At 46.7% G+C, this 18126-nt stretch overlaps 1 protein-coding gene across 1 annotated transcript; it reads right to left on the reverse strand.

Moving 5' to 3' along the window:
- Nucleotides 1-482: 482 nt before the first annotated feature.
- Nucleotides 483-17446, reverse strand: LOC103542058 (arylacetamide deacetylase-like 3). Its single transcript, XM_008508971.2, has 4 exons — nt 17072-17446; nt 14898-15114; nt 13588-13651; nt 483-5115 (listed from the first exon to the last, which is right to left on the reverse strand). Exons 1-4 carry the CDS (start codon nt 17243-17245, stop codon nt 4341-4343), a joined length of 1230 nt encoding a protein of 409 aa, XP_008507193.1. The 5' UTR covers nt 17246-17446; the 3' UTR covers nt 483-4340.
- Nucleotides 17447-18126: the final 680 nt, after the last annotated feature.

Here is an 18126-nt window from a genome sequence, read left to right on the forward strand (position 1 = left end):
GGGGTGTGTGCAGAAACGTTCACCACGGATTTGTATGTCTAAGCAAAACGGGAAAGAGACCAAATATGTCCACCCCTAGGGAACGGGTAAGAACTGTAATATAACCATCCCATGGAATAGTGCACAGGAGCTAAAAAGAGTCAGATAAATCTACATAGTTTACTAGGCTAGATTTCTAAGATATGTGGTTGAGTGAAAAAACTCAAGTAGGGGGCCCAGCCCAGTGACATAGTGGTTAAGTTCACGTGCTCCGCTTCAGTGGCCCGGTTCGCAGGTTCAGATCCCGGGCACGGACCTACACTGCTCATCAGCCATGCCATGGTGGCAACCCACTTACTAAATAGAGGAAGATTGGCACAGATGTTAGCTCAGGGCTAATCTTCCTCAAGCAGAAAAAAGGGGAAGATTGACAATGGATGTTAGCTCAGGGAGAATCTTCCTCAGCAAAAAAAGAAAAGAAAAGATTCAAGTAGCACAACATGTATAGAATAATATCTTTTATGTATCAACATACAGCAAAGTCATCCCAGAAAATAATACTCTATATTTTCTATGGATACATATTCGTATATAAAAGCATAGAAACAGGCTTTAAGGTTTGGAAGACCTCACATCCCGCCCCCCCAAAAAAAGAAACAGTGGAAAGTGGAAACATCCAGCTAAAAGGGAACAGAGTTCAGGGAGTGTGGTCCGAAGGGATTTTAGTCTTATCTCTAGTATTTTAAGGTTTTGTTTAAAAGGAGAATATATTTGTGGATCACATATAATTTAAGATTAATTTTTAAAAAGGTAGAATGGAAATGGAAATACTATGATTGAGAGTGTGCTAAGCGGTAATATTGTCCACAAAGGGCTGCTGCCCCTCTCTGGAGAGGGTTCTTCATCTCTGGCCCATCAGTGTCGGGCTTGGCCATGTGATTCGCTCTCGCCAAAGACAGGTGAGCAGAAGCAATGAGCACCACTTCCGAGCAGAGGCTTGGGGAGCCAGTGTGTGACTCGCCGTGTCCTTTTCCCTCTGCCACAAGAGACTGGAGGTCGTGCAAATAGAGGCTGTTTTCTTGGCCTGGATTCCAGAGTAGACGTACGGGGAGCAGAGCTGTAGCGGCCTGCGAGGGCCGTGTAATGTGGAGCGTGAGCGAGAAATAGACCTCTGCGGTCATGAGCCACTGAGACTGCGGGGCTCTGTCATTGCAGCAGAGCCTGACCTATAGGAGCCCACACCAGCCCAGGGTTAAGAGGAGAGAGCACGTGGTCACTCTGGAGCAGAGAGTGCAGGGGGAGAGGGAGACAAAGCTTGGGGTCAGAAAGGCAGGGAGGTCCTGGGCAGGGAGGGGGAAGGAGGAGCTGAGAGAAACACCAAAAGGATGTAGGGCGAAGACCAGCCTAGACAAATTTGCCACTTTTGCAACTTCCCCCTAAAAACTTGTCCTCAATGGCCTACTGACCAAAGAAAGCAGTTTGAGATGCAACTTGTTGTCCTTTATCAGATGGCACTTGCCCTGATCTAACTGGCAGATCTTACCAGGGAAGTCCCGGGAATTTACTGAGTAAATATTCCCAGAGTGTCTGGGCTTAAACGTGTGTGGGTGTCCATCTCCCCTGAGTGGTGTTAGCCGGGCCCAGCAGCTGTGCATCCCAGGAGGGGCCTACAGTGACCAATCCTAAAGTCATTCAGAACTAGAGAACGCAAATGACAGTCAAGAAAGCAAAGAAAACGCGATGGCAGAAATCCTTGATTCCATCCACCTGATTCAGATCAGACAGCAGCTGGCACCTAGCTGGATGTCAGCGACTCAGATAAGGTCATGTGGCTAAGGTGTGTCTTTCATTTTAATCCTGAAACACAGGAAAGAAAACAGCTGCAATTATGGGCTAATGGGCCAAGGTGCATGGCAGAAACAGGCTGTTGTGAAACAGATCAAGGTTGCAGTGCACAGCACCTGGCCAACCACGTGGACGAGCTATGCAATCTGCTGGGCCTGAGCCTGAGTGGAAAGAGACAAGAAATGAGTGTTGTTATTAATCTCTCTGGGCCTCAATTTCCTCATCTGTAAAATGGGCTTGAGAATACCCACGTTGCGGAATTCATGTGAAGAACACACAAGGTGGCAAATTCATACGGCCAAGAACAGTGCCTGGCCTGTAGTTGGCTCTCAGTGAACATTCATTCCTATGCTTTTTCCATTCCCTGAGCCCCAAGAATGAGTTGCAGGAAGAAGAGTGATGAGGCGGCAAAGGAGAGGAGTGGAGGACTTGGTCCCCAAATCAACCAACCCAACCAGCCAGTGAAGGTGAAAGTGCTTCATCTCTCCCACAATCTGCAGAAGGAAGCAGCCTTAGAAATGAACCCATCCAGAGGTGCTTCCTGCCCCTAACGTGTCACCCGCTCATCTCCACTGGGCATGGTCCTCCAGTGACTTACCCACCTTGCCACCCTACAGTAGAAGAGCTGATCACTCAGCTTTCCAGAAGGTCAGCTCACGTCCCTCCACCCATCTCCAGAGGCAGGGATGAAACACCAAAGCCACGCTCCAGGAAGGGAGCCTCCCCAGACTCAACTCAGAGGCCTATCTCAGAAGGGACCGTGGTCCTCAGCCTCCAATCCTCCCCAAGGGCTGAGTGGCCACCAAACTCTGTGCTTTCACTGAGCTGTTTCTATTTCTCCAACAGAGCCACCTGGCGGTCTACTGTGAACGGATCGAGAAGCCACCCTCCAGGATTCCTCTCTGTCCTACGTTTCTGCGCGAGCATTCAACTGAAAGCCAGTTAAGGGCACGTGGGCCCTTTGTGCAGTGGACTTGCGTCTTGGCCTATAAAAGCTGCTGGCCGTCCAGGAGCAGCCCTCCTGAAGACCAGGTGGGACCAGCATGGAAGGCTGGGCCATTCCTTTCAAAGGAATTTTTATTCCTAAGGGGCAGGTGGTCAACTTGCCCAGCAGTCCTTGACATCGCTTGCCACTTCCAAGTACCGTGACTCAGGATTCAACTTGGCTTCTATGCTAGAGGACGTGCGATGGCCACGCAGTGGAGTAAGCATTGGTGTCTCCTGCAGCAGTGTAAGCACTGACATGAGGGAAGTACTCCCTCCCCCACATTCTGGGCAAGCACCCTCCACTCCAAGGGTGGCATGGGACTTGGCCTGGTCAGTCAGGACATTCTATTCCTTTGGTTATGGCAGCTGGACACAAGACTCAGAAAGTCCATAGAACCATCAAGTTACAATGCAATTTCTGCTGGAAATGCTGAGAAGGGGGCAAGTCCATAATAATGGGCTTGACTCTGAGAGAACGTAAGCATGGAGCTGCTCGGGCCATCATCCGCAGAGGTGAAAGTGAGGTGCACACAGAGGAGCACAGAGCGAGGAAAGATGGCAAGGCAGCTGGTCACGCTGAGGTCCTGGATCAAACTCTGTCTGCTTTATGCTGGGAATTTGTAGCTACAGCGGCCAATACATTCTCTTTTTGATTTAGGTCAATTTGAGTTGATTCTGTGTCTTAAAACATAAATAGCTCTCACTAACACATCTTCAGTAACTTTGGCCCTCCCTTCATTTCCCACTGTGGACACAGTTGAGTTTGTCAGACTCAGTCTTCATGGGTCTCTGACTTGGAACTCAGCTTTCCTCCCAACTCTCCTCTTCTGACGCTTCTAAATTTGCTTCCAGGCCCTCGGTTGGAAGCCTAAATTTGACCCGAAGAGCTCCACAGCTCCCCGAGTCAGGCAGCTCTGGTCTGCTCAGCATGCCAACCACCATGAAAAAGCTATTGATTCTGTCCTAACTCTTCCAGCCTGGCTATCAAGACTGAGCTCAGAGGCTGAGGAACAGCAGGGAAAGTGTCACCTTGTACCCAGAGGGGGGAAGCCAGTTTCTTCACCTCCACCCCGCAGTCTAGAACCTCAGAGTCCTTCCCTCTAGCCAGACTGGAAAAGGCCCATGAGATTGCACACGCCGGCCCTGGGCTCTTCCAAGGCCAGTCAAGTGGGTACTCCCGTATACCAGAGCCTGGACTCGCAAGGGCAGTCTGAACTGTCCCTCAGGAGGCCGTGGGCAGCCCTTACATGCTCATTCACTGTTGCAAATGGCCACTGCAGATTGTCAGCTCAGATTTTCCTAACGGTGGACACGGACAGAGAGCCACTCCCTTCCCCCCAAATCTGTCTCCCATTAGACATCAGAAACATGCATTCTGCGATTCTAGAATCTAGAGCAAGAAGGAGATAGCAAACTCGACACCCTCCCGACCCCCACTCAGCTCACTACGTCAGCAACATAAAGCCCCGTGGGGAACCAGATGATGGCAGAACCCACACTCCTGTAACTGCAGCCAGAAGGAAAGATGGTCACAACCCCTTTAGAAAATGGACCACAGCGTTCATAATCCTCGAGGAGCAGGGAAAAGACAAGAAGCCCATATCAAAGGTGGCAAACACTCCGTGAAAACCGTCCTCCATGTGGTGCCAAGTCACTGGGACTCTCAGGTCTTCCAGCCTCTTCTTGTACAACAGCGAATGGTCCCGGAGAAGGTCATACTCACAACTCACGATGCAAGCTTCGGGGAGTCGAAACACCACTTCATCTTCTGCAAGCAGCGGCGAGTTTGCTAAATCCAGCATGAACTTTGCCTCCTGATAGGCATCTTCATTCAGGGGCTCACGGGGCATCCACCGATAGCCTCTCTTCTTAAACCTCTCAGGTATGTTCTCTACCCCTATCCACTTTCTGTACTTTTCCCAGACCTCGGCAGGCAAGTGGGCCCCTTTCAAGACAGTGCTTTTCCAGGAGGGGCTGATGTCCAGGTAACTACACAAACAGTAGAAGAGGAAACTCAGACTGAGCAGTGGGATATTCTTGTTCTGCTGGTAGGAGGGGGATTGGAAATCCAGGCACTGGAGGGTGGGGTAGATCAGGATCTGCGCACGGATCTTGGGGAGATCGGGACTGTCCACAAGATTCTGACAAATGAATGCTGCTGCTGCCCCTCCTGCACTCTCGCCACAGACCACCACCCGGGCTGGGTCCACTCCGTACGTCTTCAGAGACTTCAGGAAGCGGATGGTGGCTGCAAGGCAGTCTCTTATCGGCACTGGAGACTTATGCTGGGGCGACTTGCGGTATCTGAAAAGAATCAAGGGACACAGTTTGTACTCCTCACCCCAGCAGAGCCAAAAACACCTGTGTCTAGCATCCTTTAGCCCTAATTTCTTCCACTAACTTCCCTTTCTGAAGCCTGAGCAGGTGCGGTTAAGGCGTGAGGCTTAAATGAGGCCATAGACACAAAGCCCTCAGTGCCTGGCGCATCGGCTCAGCAAGTGGTAGCTGCTATTCCCCCAACTCAATGCCAACTTGGGGGTCAGGCTGTGACCATAGAGCCCTATCACTCACCTACTGGTCAACGACTTAAGTATCACCAACAGGAGCCCCAGCTTTCTGACCCTACCTGACTCACACTTGTTCCCCGTGTGTAGGATCCATTCTTGAGAAACTCCAGGCTGGCCTGGGTTTAGATTCTCATTAATCCCGCCCAGCACCCAGGTGGCGTGGGAAGATCTCGTAGACTTCAGTGCCACCAGGGGCCCACAGACACCACACACGGGCAGCCTCATGATCAGCCACGCCCACTCTAGACCTTTGCTCTGTGCTCGGGCTGTGGCCATGCCAGTACGCCAGCCTGGCATTGTTAGGCCTTACCATTTTTCGAGAGATTCCAGAAATCCAGAGTTGAAATCAAACACAAACTGAGACCAGACTTGAAAATTCCCTGAGCAGACAAAACCAGTTTAGTTATGCAAACAAAGCTTATCTTGTTTTGCAAGACAAGCAAGGCTCGCTTGACCTGGGTCCCTTCTTGCTTACGCCTCTGAAAATCATAAGTGAAATTCAAACGATTGCCCAAAATTGATACCAGGTAACCACTGACACCCCTCCCCATTCATTTAATAAAATTCTAATATTGTGACCGATCCCCATGAAGAACAAGAAGTCTTGGCTCCCACACGAGGCAAGCTGCTTTATAGCAAAGTAACCCTGACCTCATTCCATGTTTGGCTTTGATTGCTCCCGGTTTGCAAACTGTCTTTTTGATGTGTGCACAATAAACTTTTACTAATTACTACTTCAATGACTCATTGGTCTTACTTCTGGTTTTCTCCAAACTTTTGACACTGAGTTTTGTGAGAAAGTTCACCATTTTGTTTTTTGGCTGGGAAAGATTCGCCCTGAGCTAACATCTCTTGCCAATCTTCCTCTTTTTTTCTCCCCTCCCTAAAGCTCCAGTACATAGCTGTATATTCTAGTTGTAAGTCCTTCTATGTGAGCTGCCACCCAAGCATGGCTAATGATGGATGAGCGGTATGATTCCACGACCGGGCACTGAACCTGGGCCGCCAAAGTGGAGCACACTTACCCACTAGGCTGTCAGGGCTGGCTTGAAATTTCACCATTTTAAATGTTGGCCTCCAATTTTAAAAACTTAAAAAAAATAAAAGAAATACTCTAGGGAAATGCTGCCAGCCATTTCCATTCTGATGCGTCTTATTCTAAGCTACCCTCGATTCATGCCGGGACAGCAATGTTTTCAAGTCCAAAACCTTGTCTCCCTTGGATTCATAAAATAACTTTCTTGCAGAGATTTGCTAGTATATTCTACAGAGGATCTCTTGGCTCAGCACAAGCAGAACAGTAAGGCGTATAGTGGCCCACAATCAGAATAAGATTTCCATCCCACTGCAGAAATGGATTTGGAGCCGAGAATTGTAAAGTGAGGCATTTCTCCAGGTCTCTCTCCCTCAGCTACTCAACTAGCTGTGCCACAAGAAAGCTGGAAAATTTGTCTTCAGCGAGACATTGGCAATTGGTATTTTTTTACGGCATGTGCTTTTAAATGAGACTGCCCAAAAAGCTTAATCAGGAGGAACCGCCCTGGGTGCTGATGCGTCAGGCAGCAGGACGGGAGGACGAGGCCACACCACTACAGTGACTGCTCCTCATATGTGTTCAGTTTGCCTGACATGGGGGCCCGGGGCGGGGGCTGCCCCAGGTCTCTCCTGCTTCACATCCACCAAGACCTCTTGAGGTTCCAGATCAGGTGGATGACTCCCTGGGGTCAGTTAGGAGAGAGAGCAGCTTGTGAATTTTTCTCACTTTCTTCGGAGGATCTCAGCAGGGTGGACCTCCCTCTCGGGCACACTTGGAAATGATGCGGCAGTGTTTGCAGTTGTCCTGGTCACAGCGCAGAGCATCGAGGGCATTTAGTGGAGGGAGGTGCTGAGTGTCTGGAACACTCAGGGCTGTATCTCCCTACAAAGAGAAATCTGCCCAGAAGCACTTGGGTTGTGAAACTCTGCACCTGAGCTGCTTAAGAAAGACCACCCCCCATCCAGCTTCCAGAGGATGCAATGCAAAAAATTCCCAGACTTGGAGAGAGTGACATCAGTGTCATGGCGGAATGAGCTGGCACAGGACTCTCTCCCCTGCAACATATGACAAAAAGGAGCAACCATATTCCAACAGAAAATACCCTAACAGCACAAAAATCCTCGGAGAGACACGCAGCCACACAACAGACAGTAGAGAGCCTGGAGCCCCACTTGGAGGAGCTGGAACAGGGTAAGAGAGAACTTTGCTCCCTCCCTTAAAGACTGCAGTTGCTGCCGCAGGAGGATCCATGAGGGAAGGAGTGGGAGAGGGGTTGAGCATCTGTGGGGTCACCCAGGACTCCGTAGGGCCCTTGCAGCCTAGAGAGAAGCCTTCTAACAGGCCAAGAGCTTTTGTGTGGGGGAACCTCATCAAGCCAAAACCCAAGGAGACCAGATAGCAAGAGCTGATCTAGAAACCCAGGACTGCACGCAGGAGAAAGCACCCCTCCCCCGATCTTTACCCGCCATCTCAGCTGAAGGTAGAGGGCTCAGAATATGCGGCTCTTGACCTCCATTGAGTGGCGATAGGCTGTAACTACAACCGAATAATACCAGAATGGGAAAGACCTGTCCTTCCAACATCAGGCACTACATCAAATCTCCAGACCACAGAGAGAATGACAAGCACCCAAACTCAGTCCTGAGGACACAGAAATACATAAACTAAACGACAATGAACTCAAAATAGCTATCATCAAAAAACTCAATGAAGTAAAAGAGAATATAGAGAAGCAATTCAACAAGTTCAGGAGCTATTTCACGAAAGAGATTGAAACTATAAAGAAGAATCAATTGGAAATATTAGAGATGAAAGACACAATGGAAGAGACAAAACAAAATACACATTCCCTGTATGCTCAAGTGGACATCAGAGAGGAGCGAATCAGCATAATCAAAGATAGACATGTTGAAATGCTCCAGACAGAGGAGGAGAGAGAACTAAGACTAAAAAGAAATGAAGAAAGTCTCCAAGAAATATCTGACTCAATGAGGAAATGCAACATAAGAATTATAGGTATTCAAGAAGGTGAAGAGAAGGAAAATGGAATGAAAAGCGTGTTCAAAGAAACAATAGCAGAGAACTGCCCAAATCTAGGGAATGAGAGGGAAATACATGAGGAGGAAGTTTCCAGATCTCCTAGATTTGTCAATGTAAAAAGACCTATTGTAAGGCATATAGTAGTAAAAGTGGCAAAAATGAATGACAAAGAAAGAATACTTAGGGCAGCAAGGGAGAAGAAAATAACCTGCAAAGGAATCCCTATCAGACTTTCAGTGGATTTCTCTGCAGAAACCTTACAAGCTAGGAGAGAATGGAGTAACATATTCAAATCTTTAAAAGATAAAAATCTTCAGCCAAGAGTACTCTATCCAGCAAAAATATCCTTCAAATATGAGGGAGAAATTAAATCTTTCCCAGACAAACAAAAGCTAAGGGACTTCATAGCCACAAGACCCCCACCTAGAAAAAATCCTCAAGAAGGCCCTCATATCTGAACAAAGAAGAAAAAGGATAAAGGGGCCACAAAACACAGAGTAAGGAGACAAATAGGTAGACTCAGAATAGGATAGCAAATACTCAACTATAGCATTAGGCTAAACAGAAGGAAAACACCAAAAACAAAGACAGTCTTCTCACTTTAACCACAAACTCACAACACAGGTTGGAACAAGATATGAGAAAAACAACTTAGGAGGGGAGGAGGAAAGGGACAGAATCAGTTTAGATTAAGGAAATAAGAGGCCATCAGAAAATGGACTATGTTATACACAAGATTCTGAATACAAACCTCAGGGTAACCACTAACCTAAAATGCAGAACAGAGACACAAAAAATAAATAAGGAGAAAACAAAGAAACACATCATAAAAAACCACATAAGTCAATGGGTAGACCAAAATACACAGGACGAGAAAGAAAGGAAATGCAAGAAAACCAGAAAACAAGTGACAGAATGACAGCATTAAGCCCTCATACATCAATAATCACCCTCAATGTAAAAGGATTGAATTCTCCAATAAAAAGACACAGAGTGGCGAGGTGGATTAAAGAACAAGATCTAACAATTTGTTGCCTCCAGGAAACACATCTCAGCTGCAATGACAAACACAGGCTCAGAGTGAAGGGGTGGAAGACGATACTCCAAGCTAATGGCAAACAAAAGAAAGCAGGTGTCACAATGCTTATATCAGACAAAGTAGACTTCAAGATAAGGCAGGTAAAGAGAGAAATAGAGGGCCAATATAGAATGATCAAAGGGACACTTCATCAAGAAGAAATAACGTTTATAAATATCTATGCACCCAACACAGGAGCACCAAAGATCATAAAGCAACTATTAACAAACCTAGGAAAAGATATCAAAAATAACACAATAAGAGTAGGGGACCTCAACACCCCACTCACATCATTTGACAGATCATCCAGACAGAAAATCAACAAGGAAACAGTGGAATTAAATGAAAAGCTAAACCAGCTGGACTTAATAGACATATATAGAACACTCCATCCAAAAACAGCAGAATACACATTCTTCTCAAGTGCACACAGAACATTCTCAAGGATAGACCATATGTTGGGAAACAAGGCAAACCTCTATAAATTTAAGAAAATTGAAATAATAACAAGCATCTTTTCCAATCACAATGCTATAAAGCTAGAAATTAACTACAAGAAAAATGCTGAGAAAGGGACAAAGATGTGGAGACTAAACAACACGCTATTGAACAAGCCATGGATCATTGAAGAAATTAAAGGAGAAAGCAAAAAATATCTGGAGACGTATGAAAATGGTAAGATGCCATACCAACTCATATGGGATGCAGCAAAAGCCATATTAAGAGGGAAATTCATTGCAATACAGGCACACTTTAACAAACAAGAAAAATCCCAAATAAATGATCTCAAATTACACCTAACTGAATTAGAAAAAGAAGAACAAACAAAGACCAAAGTCAGCAGAAGGAGAGAAATAATAAAAATCAGAGCAGAAATAAATGTTATTGAAACAAAAAAGGCAGTAGAAAGGATCAATGAAACAAAGAGCTGGTTCTTTGAGAAGATAAATACAATTGACAAAGCCCTAGCCAGACTTACAAAGAAAAAAAGAGAGAAAGCTCAAATAACCAAAATCAGAAATGCAAGAGGAGAAATAACAACAGACTCCACAGAAATACCACAGATTATAAGAGAATACTACGAAAAACTATATGCTAACAAAATGGATAATCTAGAGGAATGGATAAATTCTTACACTCTTACAACCTCACAAAGCTGAATCAAGAAGAAACAGACTATCTGAATAGACCAATCACAAGGAAAGAGATTGAAACAGCAATCAAAAGCATCCCAAAGAATAAAACCCCAGGACCAGGTGGCTTTCCTGAGGAATTCTACCAAACTTTCAGAGAGGTTTTAATACCTATCCTTTTCAAGCTATTCCAAAAAATTAGGGAGGATGGAACACTTCCTAACACATTCTGTGAGGTCAACATCACTCTGATACCAAAGCCTGACAAGGACAGCACAAAAAAGGAAAACTACAGGCCAATATCGCTGATGAACACAGATGCAAAAATTCTCAACAAAATTTTGGCAACCTGAATTCAGTAATTCATCAAAAGGATGATACATCACGATCAAGTGGGATTCATACCAAGGACACAGGGGTGGTTCAACATCCACAAATCAACCAACGTGATACACTACATCAACAAATTGAGGAATAAAAACCACATGATCATCTCAATAGACAAAGAGAAAGCATTTGACAAGATCCAACAGTCATTTATGATAAAAGCTCTTAACAAAATGGGGATGGAAGGAAATTACCTCAGCACAATAAAGGCCATATATGACAAACCCACAGCCAACATCTAACTCAATGGGCAAAAACTGAACGCCATCCCCCTGAGAACAGAAATAAGACAAGGATGCCCACTGTCACCACTCTTATTCAACACAGTACTGGAGGGTTTGGCCAGAGCAATTAGGCAAGAGAAAGGAATAAAAGGAATCCAAATAGGGAGTGAGGAAGTGAAACTCTCGCTGTTTGCAGATGACATGATCTTATATAAAGAAAATTCCTAAAAATCCATTGGAAAACTAATAGAAATAATTAACAACTACAGTAACGTGGCAGGGTACAGAGTCAACTTACAAAAATCAGTTGCTTTTCTATACTCCAGTAACGAACTTACAGAAAGAGAACTCAAGAATACAATTCCATTTACAATCGCAACGAAAAAAATAATGTACCTAGGAATAAGTTTAACCAAGGAAATGAAGGACTTATACAATGAAAACTATAAGATATTACTGAGAAAAACTGATAATGACTTAAAGAGATGGAAAGACATTCCATGCACGCGGTTTGGAAGAATAAACATAGTTAAAATGTCCATACTACCCAAAGCAGTCTACAGATTCAATGCAATCCCAATCAGAATCCCAATGACATTCTTCAGGGAAATAGAGCAAAGAATCCTAAAATTCATATGGGGCAACCAAAGACCCAGAATTGTTAAGGCAATCCTGAGAAAAAAGAACAAACCTGGAGGCATCACCATCCCTGACTTCAAAACATACTACAAAGCCATAGTAACCAAAACGGCATGGTACTGGGGCAAAAATAGGCACACAGATCAATGGAACAGAACTGAAAGCCCAGACATAAAACCACACATCTACGACAGCTAATCTTCGACAAATGTGCCAAGAACATACAATGGAGAAAAGACAGTCTCTTCAATAAATGGTGTTGGGAAAACTGGACAGCCACATGCAAAAGAATGAAAATAGACCATTATCTCATGCCACACACAAAAACAAACTCAAAATGGATCAAAGACTTGAAGATAAGTCCTGAAACTATAAAACTACTGGAAGATAATATTGGTAATACACTCTTTGACATCGAACTAAAAAGGATCTTTTCAAATACTATGTCCTCTCAGACAAGGGAAACAAAAGAAAAAATAAACAAGTGGGAATTCATCAGACTAAAGAGCTTCTGCAAGGCAAAAGAAACTAGGATCAAAACAAAGAGACAACCCACCAAATGGGAGAAAATATTTGCAAATCATATATCAGACAAGGGGTTAATCTCCATAATATAGAAGGTACTCACACAAGCGAACAATAAGAAAGCAGACAACCCGATCAAACAATGGGCAGAGGAGACGAACAGACATTTTTCCAAAGAAAATATACAGGTGGCCAATAAACACATGAAAAGATGTTCAACATCACTAACCATCAGGGAAATGCAAATCAAACTACACTAAGATACCACCTTACGCCTGTTAAAATGGCTATAATCACTAAGACTAAAAATAACAAATGTTGGAGAGGGTGTGGAGAGAAGGGAACCCTCACACACTGCAGGTGGGAATGCAAACTGCTGCAGCCACTATGGAAAACAGTATGGAGATTTCTCAAAAAACTAAAAATAGAACTACCATACGACCCAGCTATCCCACTACTGGGTATCTACCCAAACAACTTGAAATCAACAATCCAAAGTCACATATGCACCCCTATGCTCATTGCAGCACTATTCACAATAGCCAAGACATGGAAGCAACCCAAGTGCCCATCCACCGATGATTGGATAAAGAAGATGTGGTATACATATACAATGGAATACTACTCAGTCAGAAAAAAAGACAAATTCATCCCATTTGCAACAACATGGATGAACCTGGAGGGAATTATCGTAAGCGAAATAAGCAAGACTGAGCAAGAGAAACACCAGGTGATTTCACTCATATGTGGAATAGAAACAAGTAAAGTACTTGGACAAAGAAAACCGTTCAGTGGTTACCAGGGGAAGGGGGGGGGGTGGGCACAGGGGGTGAAGGGGAGCACTTATGTGGTGACACTCAAGAAATAATGTACAACTGAAATTTCACATTGATGTAAACTATTATGAACTCAAAAAAAAAAGAAACGCCCACATTTGAACATACCCGAGGGCTCCCTGCAGGAAGGAGCACCTGTCCTCTGCCTCTGTCTGTCTCCCCATCTCCCTTCCTCTCCTCCTTGCTGGCTTCTCACAGGCCATGCCCTGCTCCTGAGGTCCCACCAACTCCCTGCTGGCCGCTGAGTCCTGCCTCCCAGCCCGGTCCTCCAGCGCTCCTGGCTTCCCGACCCTCATCCTCCCTTTACTCACCCAACTGCCAGAAGCACGGCGTCACTCTCCTTGGACAAATGACAGCATATGCTATGGTGAGTGTCTGGAAGATGAAAGGTTTTTCACACTCACTAGGACGGCAGGTGGGCTTCCTGCACAGCCGCCATCAGCTGCCCCCTTCTCGCTGACCACCCCGACAGACAGACCTCTCCGGTGGATTCACACTAAATTTGGCAGGTTTTCTCCGGGCTGTCAAGCGGCCTGCCTCTCTACCTTCTCGCTATTTCTCCTCCGCGGTGCTGGCTGAACAGCTTTCTCTAAAATGCCCCACCGCCACCGCCACCGCCACCGCCACCGCCACCGCCACCAACCGAGTCTACAGTTCATCCGAAATATCTGAGAAGCTGTTTGGCCATGGAGCGCAGTTGCTCAGGATGTGAGCTCTGGCCTCCGACTCGAGTTCAAATCCCGACTTGGCCCCTTTCAGCTTGAGCTGAAGTTGTGCAGCCAAGTCCTTTCACCTCCCCGAGGCTTGACTTCCTCGCCTGTAAGATGGGGGCAACGGTAATAATAGGGCTGATGGGGGTTTCAATGAGACAGTGCACACAGAGGGCTTCCACGGTGCCTGTCATGGAAAGACTCATATTAATAAATATTGGCTGTTACTACCCCTCGTTAGGCAGACCAAACAGCCCCACAGTTGCACTAACTCCCTTATTCTCAAAGCCTGCTGCAATGGGACCCTGGCATTCCACAGGTTAGAAAGCACCAGAAAGGTGGCTTTTCCCCTAATTCACAGGAGAGAAAAATCAAGATGATAAAATTATCTCCATTTTGAGTTTTTTCTCTCACTCATTTTCCTCTAATCTTTGGTCCTCCTGTCTGCATGTACCAGAATTTGTCCCAGGCAATACCAGATATGAAACAAAAGGATGTGTTTTCATTATTTTCACTTTTAAAAAAATCCTTATTCTCAACCAAACAGAGGGGGCGGCTGCACAATATTGTGAATGAACTAAATGCCACTGAATTGCACACTTTGATTCATTTGGTGCTATGTGAATTTCATATGTGTGTATATATACATAGATACACAGATACACACATATGTAGACATATTCCATCTATCTGTATATATATCTCTTTCCTTCCAGAAGAAGATCAGCGCCTTCCATATCTCTAGGTCCTGAATGACCTGGGACCTCTAACCGCCCTGCTGCTCCCATTGTAAGAGCAGCTCCTCGGCCCCGGGAGGGATGGAGCGCCGCCCCGGGCCGGGGAGGGCGTCCGCCAGCTCGGCTCTGGGGCTGTCCCGCCGAGTTTGGGAGGTCGGAGGGAAGGACTCTTACTCAAGCTCCCCAGGATGCCGCCGCCGCCGTGGTAGAACACGATGCCGCGCCTGAGGGTGCAGGAGGATGCCTTGGGCTGGTACAGCCTCACAGGGATGGTCCCGTAGCGGAGGTCGGTGACCCTGACATCCGGGTCCTTCTTTAGCGGCTGCAGATCATGCACGAAACGGACAAATTCCGGCATAGAACAGATTCTCAGCTTCTCAAAAATCCTCCCCTGTCGGCGAGAGAAGAGAAAAAGTGGCGGGAAGAGCTTCAGCGTGTGCTGCGCTGGGGTCCTCCGGCCACACGTGTCCCCTGCAGAGGGACAGAGGGTGGGCTGGACCACAGCCCAGCTCTCGACCCCCTCTGTGCCCCCCACACACCTGCAGAAAACCTGCCCCGTCCGGGCCCCCGCTGCCGCAGCATTGGCCTCCCTCTGTCCTCTCTCCCTGGATCCCGGGCACCCCAACCCTACAAACCAAGCTCCTGGCTACCCCTCGAGTCCCTCTATCTGGAACTCCTCCCACCTCAGCCTGGACGGGACAGCTCTTCCCAGGGCGGCCCCCTGGGACCCCCCTAGCCAACATGGCCAGCCCAAGCCTTTGTTGCCATTTTTAAGACACGATAACCACATATTTTTTTAAAAGGGATAGGAGGCAGCTCCTATCTTTTAGAGACACCTATTGAAATATTTTTAGGTAAAGAAATACAGTGTCCAGGATCTGATTCATAAGAAAGTAGGAATGAGGGAAAAGACGGGGGCTCAGATACAAGACTGGCTGGAGTCAGTCATCCTGGAAGCTGTAGGGGGTACATGGGGGCCTTTTTTATACCTTTCTGTCCCCTTTGAGATATGTCTGAAAGTCAGCATAATAAAAAATAAAAACAAACAAATAAAGTGGGCTCTCCCCAGGGCACTCTCTCCCCAGTGGTTCCTAACCCTTTTCTGTGCCAAGGCCATTCTGGCTTTTCATGAAGCCTATGGACCTTGTCGCAGAATGTTTTGAATATATCAAATAAAATACGTAGGATGACAGGGGCTGGCCTGATGGCGTAGTGGTTAAATTCATACTGTCTTCTTTGGGGTTCTGGGGTTCGTGCGGTCAGATCCCAGGTGCGGACCTACACACCACTCATGAAGCCACACTGTGGTGGTGTCCCACATACAAAATAGAAGCAGACTGGCACAGATATTAGCTCAGAGACAACCTTCCTCAGGAAAAAAAAAAAAAGAAAGAAAGAAAGAAAAGAAAAGTATTTTCCATATTTGATTTCTGTCAGCCCTCTGGAAAAGTGTAGCTAAAGCTTATGCACGGGGCCAGCCCTGTGGCCAAGGGGTTAAGTCCTGCTTAACCACTTTGGCAGCCCAGGGTTTTGCCAGTTCGGATCCTGGGCACAGACCTAGCACTGTTCCTCAAGCCACGCTGAGGCGGTGTCCCACACAGCAGAGCCAGAACGACCTACAATTAGAGTATACAACTATCTACTGGAAGGCTTTGCGGAGAAGAAGAAACAAAAAAACAAGAAAAGAAGAAGATTGGCAACAGATGTTAGCTCAAGCCCAATCTTTAAAAAAAACACGTTATGGTCAACCACCACATGATTCTCACCATGATCTATTTACACTATTTTATTAAATGACACACACCAAGAACGACGAGGAGAATCTGACTATATTCCATAAACAGGTTTTCCGTCTCTCAAAAGCAACAATATATATAAATATTTAAAGTCCCATTCTGTAGTTTTCTCATCTGAACTAACGTACTAACTTGCTATGTGTCTCTTTATTTTGTCGTTGGCTTTTTCTAGCTAGCAGGTAGCTAGTATTGGGGGCCCCAAATCCAGAAAAATTCATTCCTATCTTCACAGCTTCACAAAGTGGGGAACGCTGTGAAGACAGTAAGCCGGGAGGCAGGGCGCGGGGAGCGGGGGCCGGCCTCCCTTTTTTCCTGTTAACTGAGAAAGAAATTCTTTGAATTTTGTGTCCATTAGCCCAATCCAGCTTGAGAAGCACCGGGAAGAGGTTGAGAACCACGGGGGACCTAATAGGATTTTTCAGGTTTGCGAATATACTGTCAGCCACCACCGCTATGATTTTAATGTTAGTTGATCTAGAAACTTCCAGCATGTGCTTTCCCAACTCCCTCCTTAGCCCTAGGACGAGGGCACAAATCAAACGCAAAACTCACCCATGTCATCAACAGCTCGAGGAGGCAGTGCAGGACCCACAGCTTCACGCGGTGGCCGACCGCCGCAGGGATGTCAGCAGTGAGGAGCTGGCTGCAGACGACCCACAGCCCAACCCCCAGGGAGAACATGCAGGCTGCCCCAGGGAGGACCAGGAGCAGCAGAGGGAGCACCATCGTGCTGCTTCCACCACGGAAGAGGCTGAGAGAAGGCCGTGCTCAGCACAGGCCACTTAGGACACAGTTCAAGGCCCACAGACCTCCACTTACATAGGACAGCCTGCCCTCCTCAACTCCCACAAGCATTGGCCCAGCCCAGGTGAGTCACAGGCTCAGGTGAGGACTCTAGACAGCGCCCATGCAGAGGAAAAAATGGCTGATGCAACCTGACCTAGCTAGAAATGGGAGCTTCGAATTTCGAGCTGGCATCCTGGCACTGCTACTAGAAATGGTCTTGGGTAAGTCACCACAGACATCCCACACACTATTCCTTCCAACTGCCCTCTGACCTCATCACTGCCCCTAGTTCCACTCTGGCCACACTTGCTGCTCCTTAGCCTTCCAAGGAGGCCCCAGGGCCTTTGCACTGGCTGTTGTCTGCCAACATTCTTCCCTCAGACATCAGCTGGGCTTGACTCCTCCCCTACCGCAGGTCTCTGGGAGGATGGAAATTTTTGTGTTCTGTGCTTTATCCCCAGAGGCCACATCAGGGTTAGGTATTCAGTCAGTGCTCAGCCATTGTCTATTGAGAGAAAGAATGAATGAACAGGCTTTGTCCTTCTCATCGTAAAGCAGGAAAATGGAGCTCACCTACCTTTCCAGATTAGGTTAGAGATCGATGCCAGGGTTTGGAACCTTCCCCAACAAAGGAGTCCTACGTGCATGGTCATAATGATGTCTGCCATCCACTCCGGGGCCAGAGTAGTGGTTCTCAGGCAGGAAGATTTTACCCCCAGGAGACATCTGGCAACGTCTGGAGACATTTCTGCATTTCTGGTTGTTACAACTTGGTGAGGGCCAGGGGCTAGTACCTCTGGTGGGTAGAGGCCAGGGATGTT

Source organism: Equus przewalskii, chromosome 2 (genome assembly GCF_037783145.1).
Source record: "Equus przewalskii isolate Varuska chromosome 2, EquPr2, whole genome shotgun sequence".
NCBI lineage: Eukaryota > Metazoa > Chordata > Mammalia > Perissodactyla > Equidae > Equus > Equus przewalskii.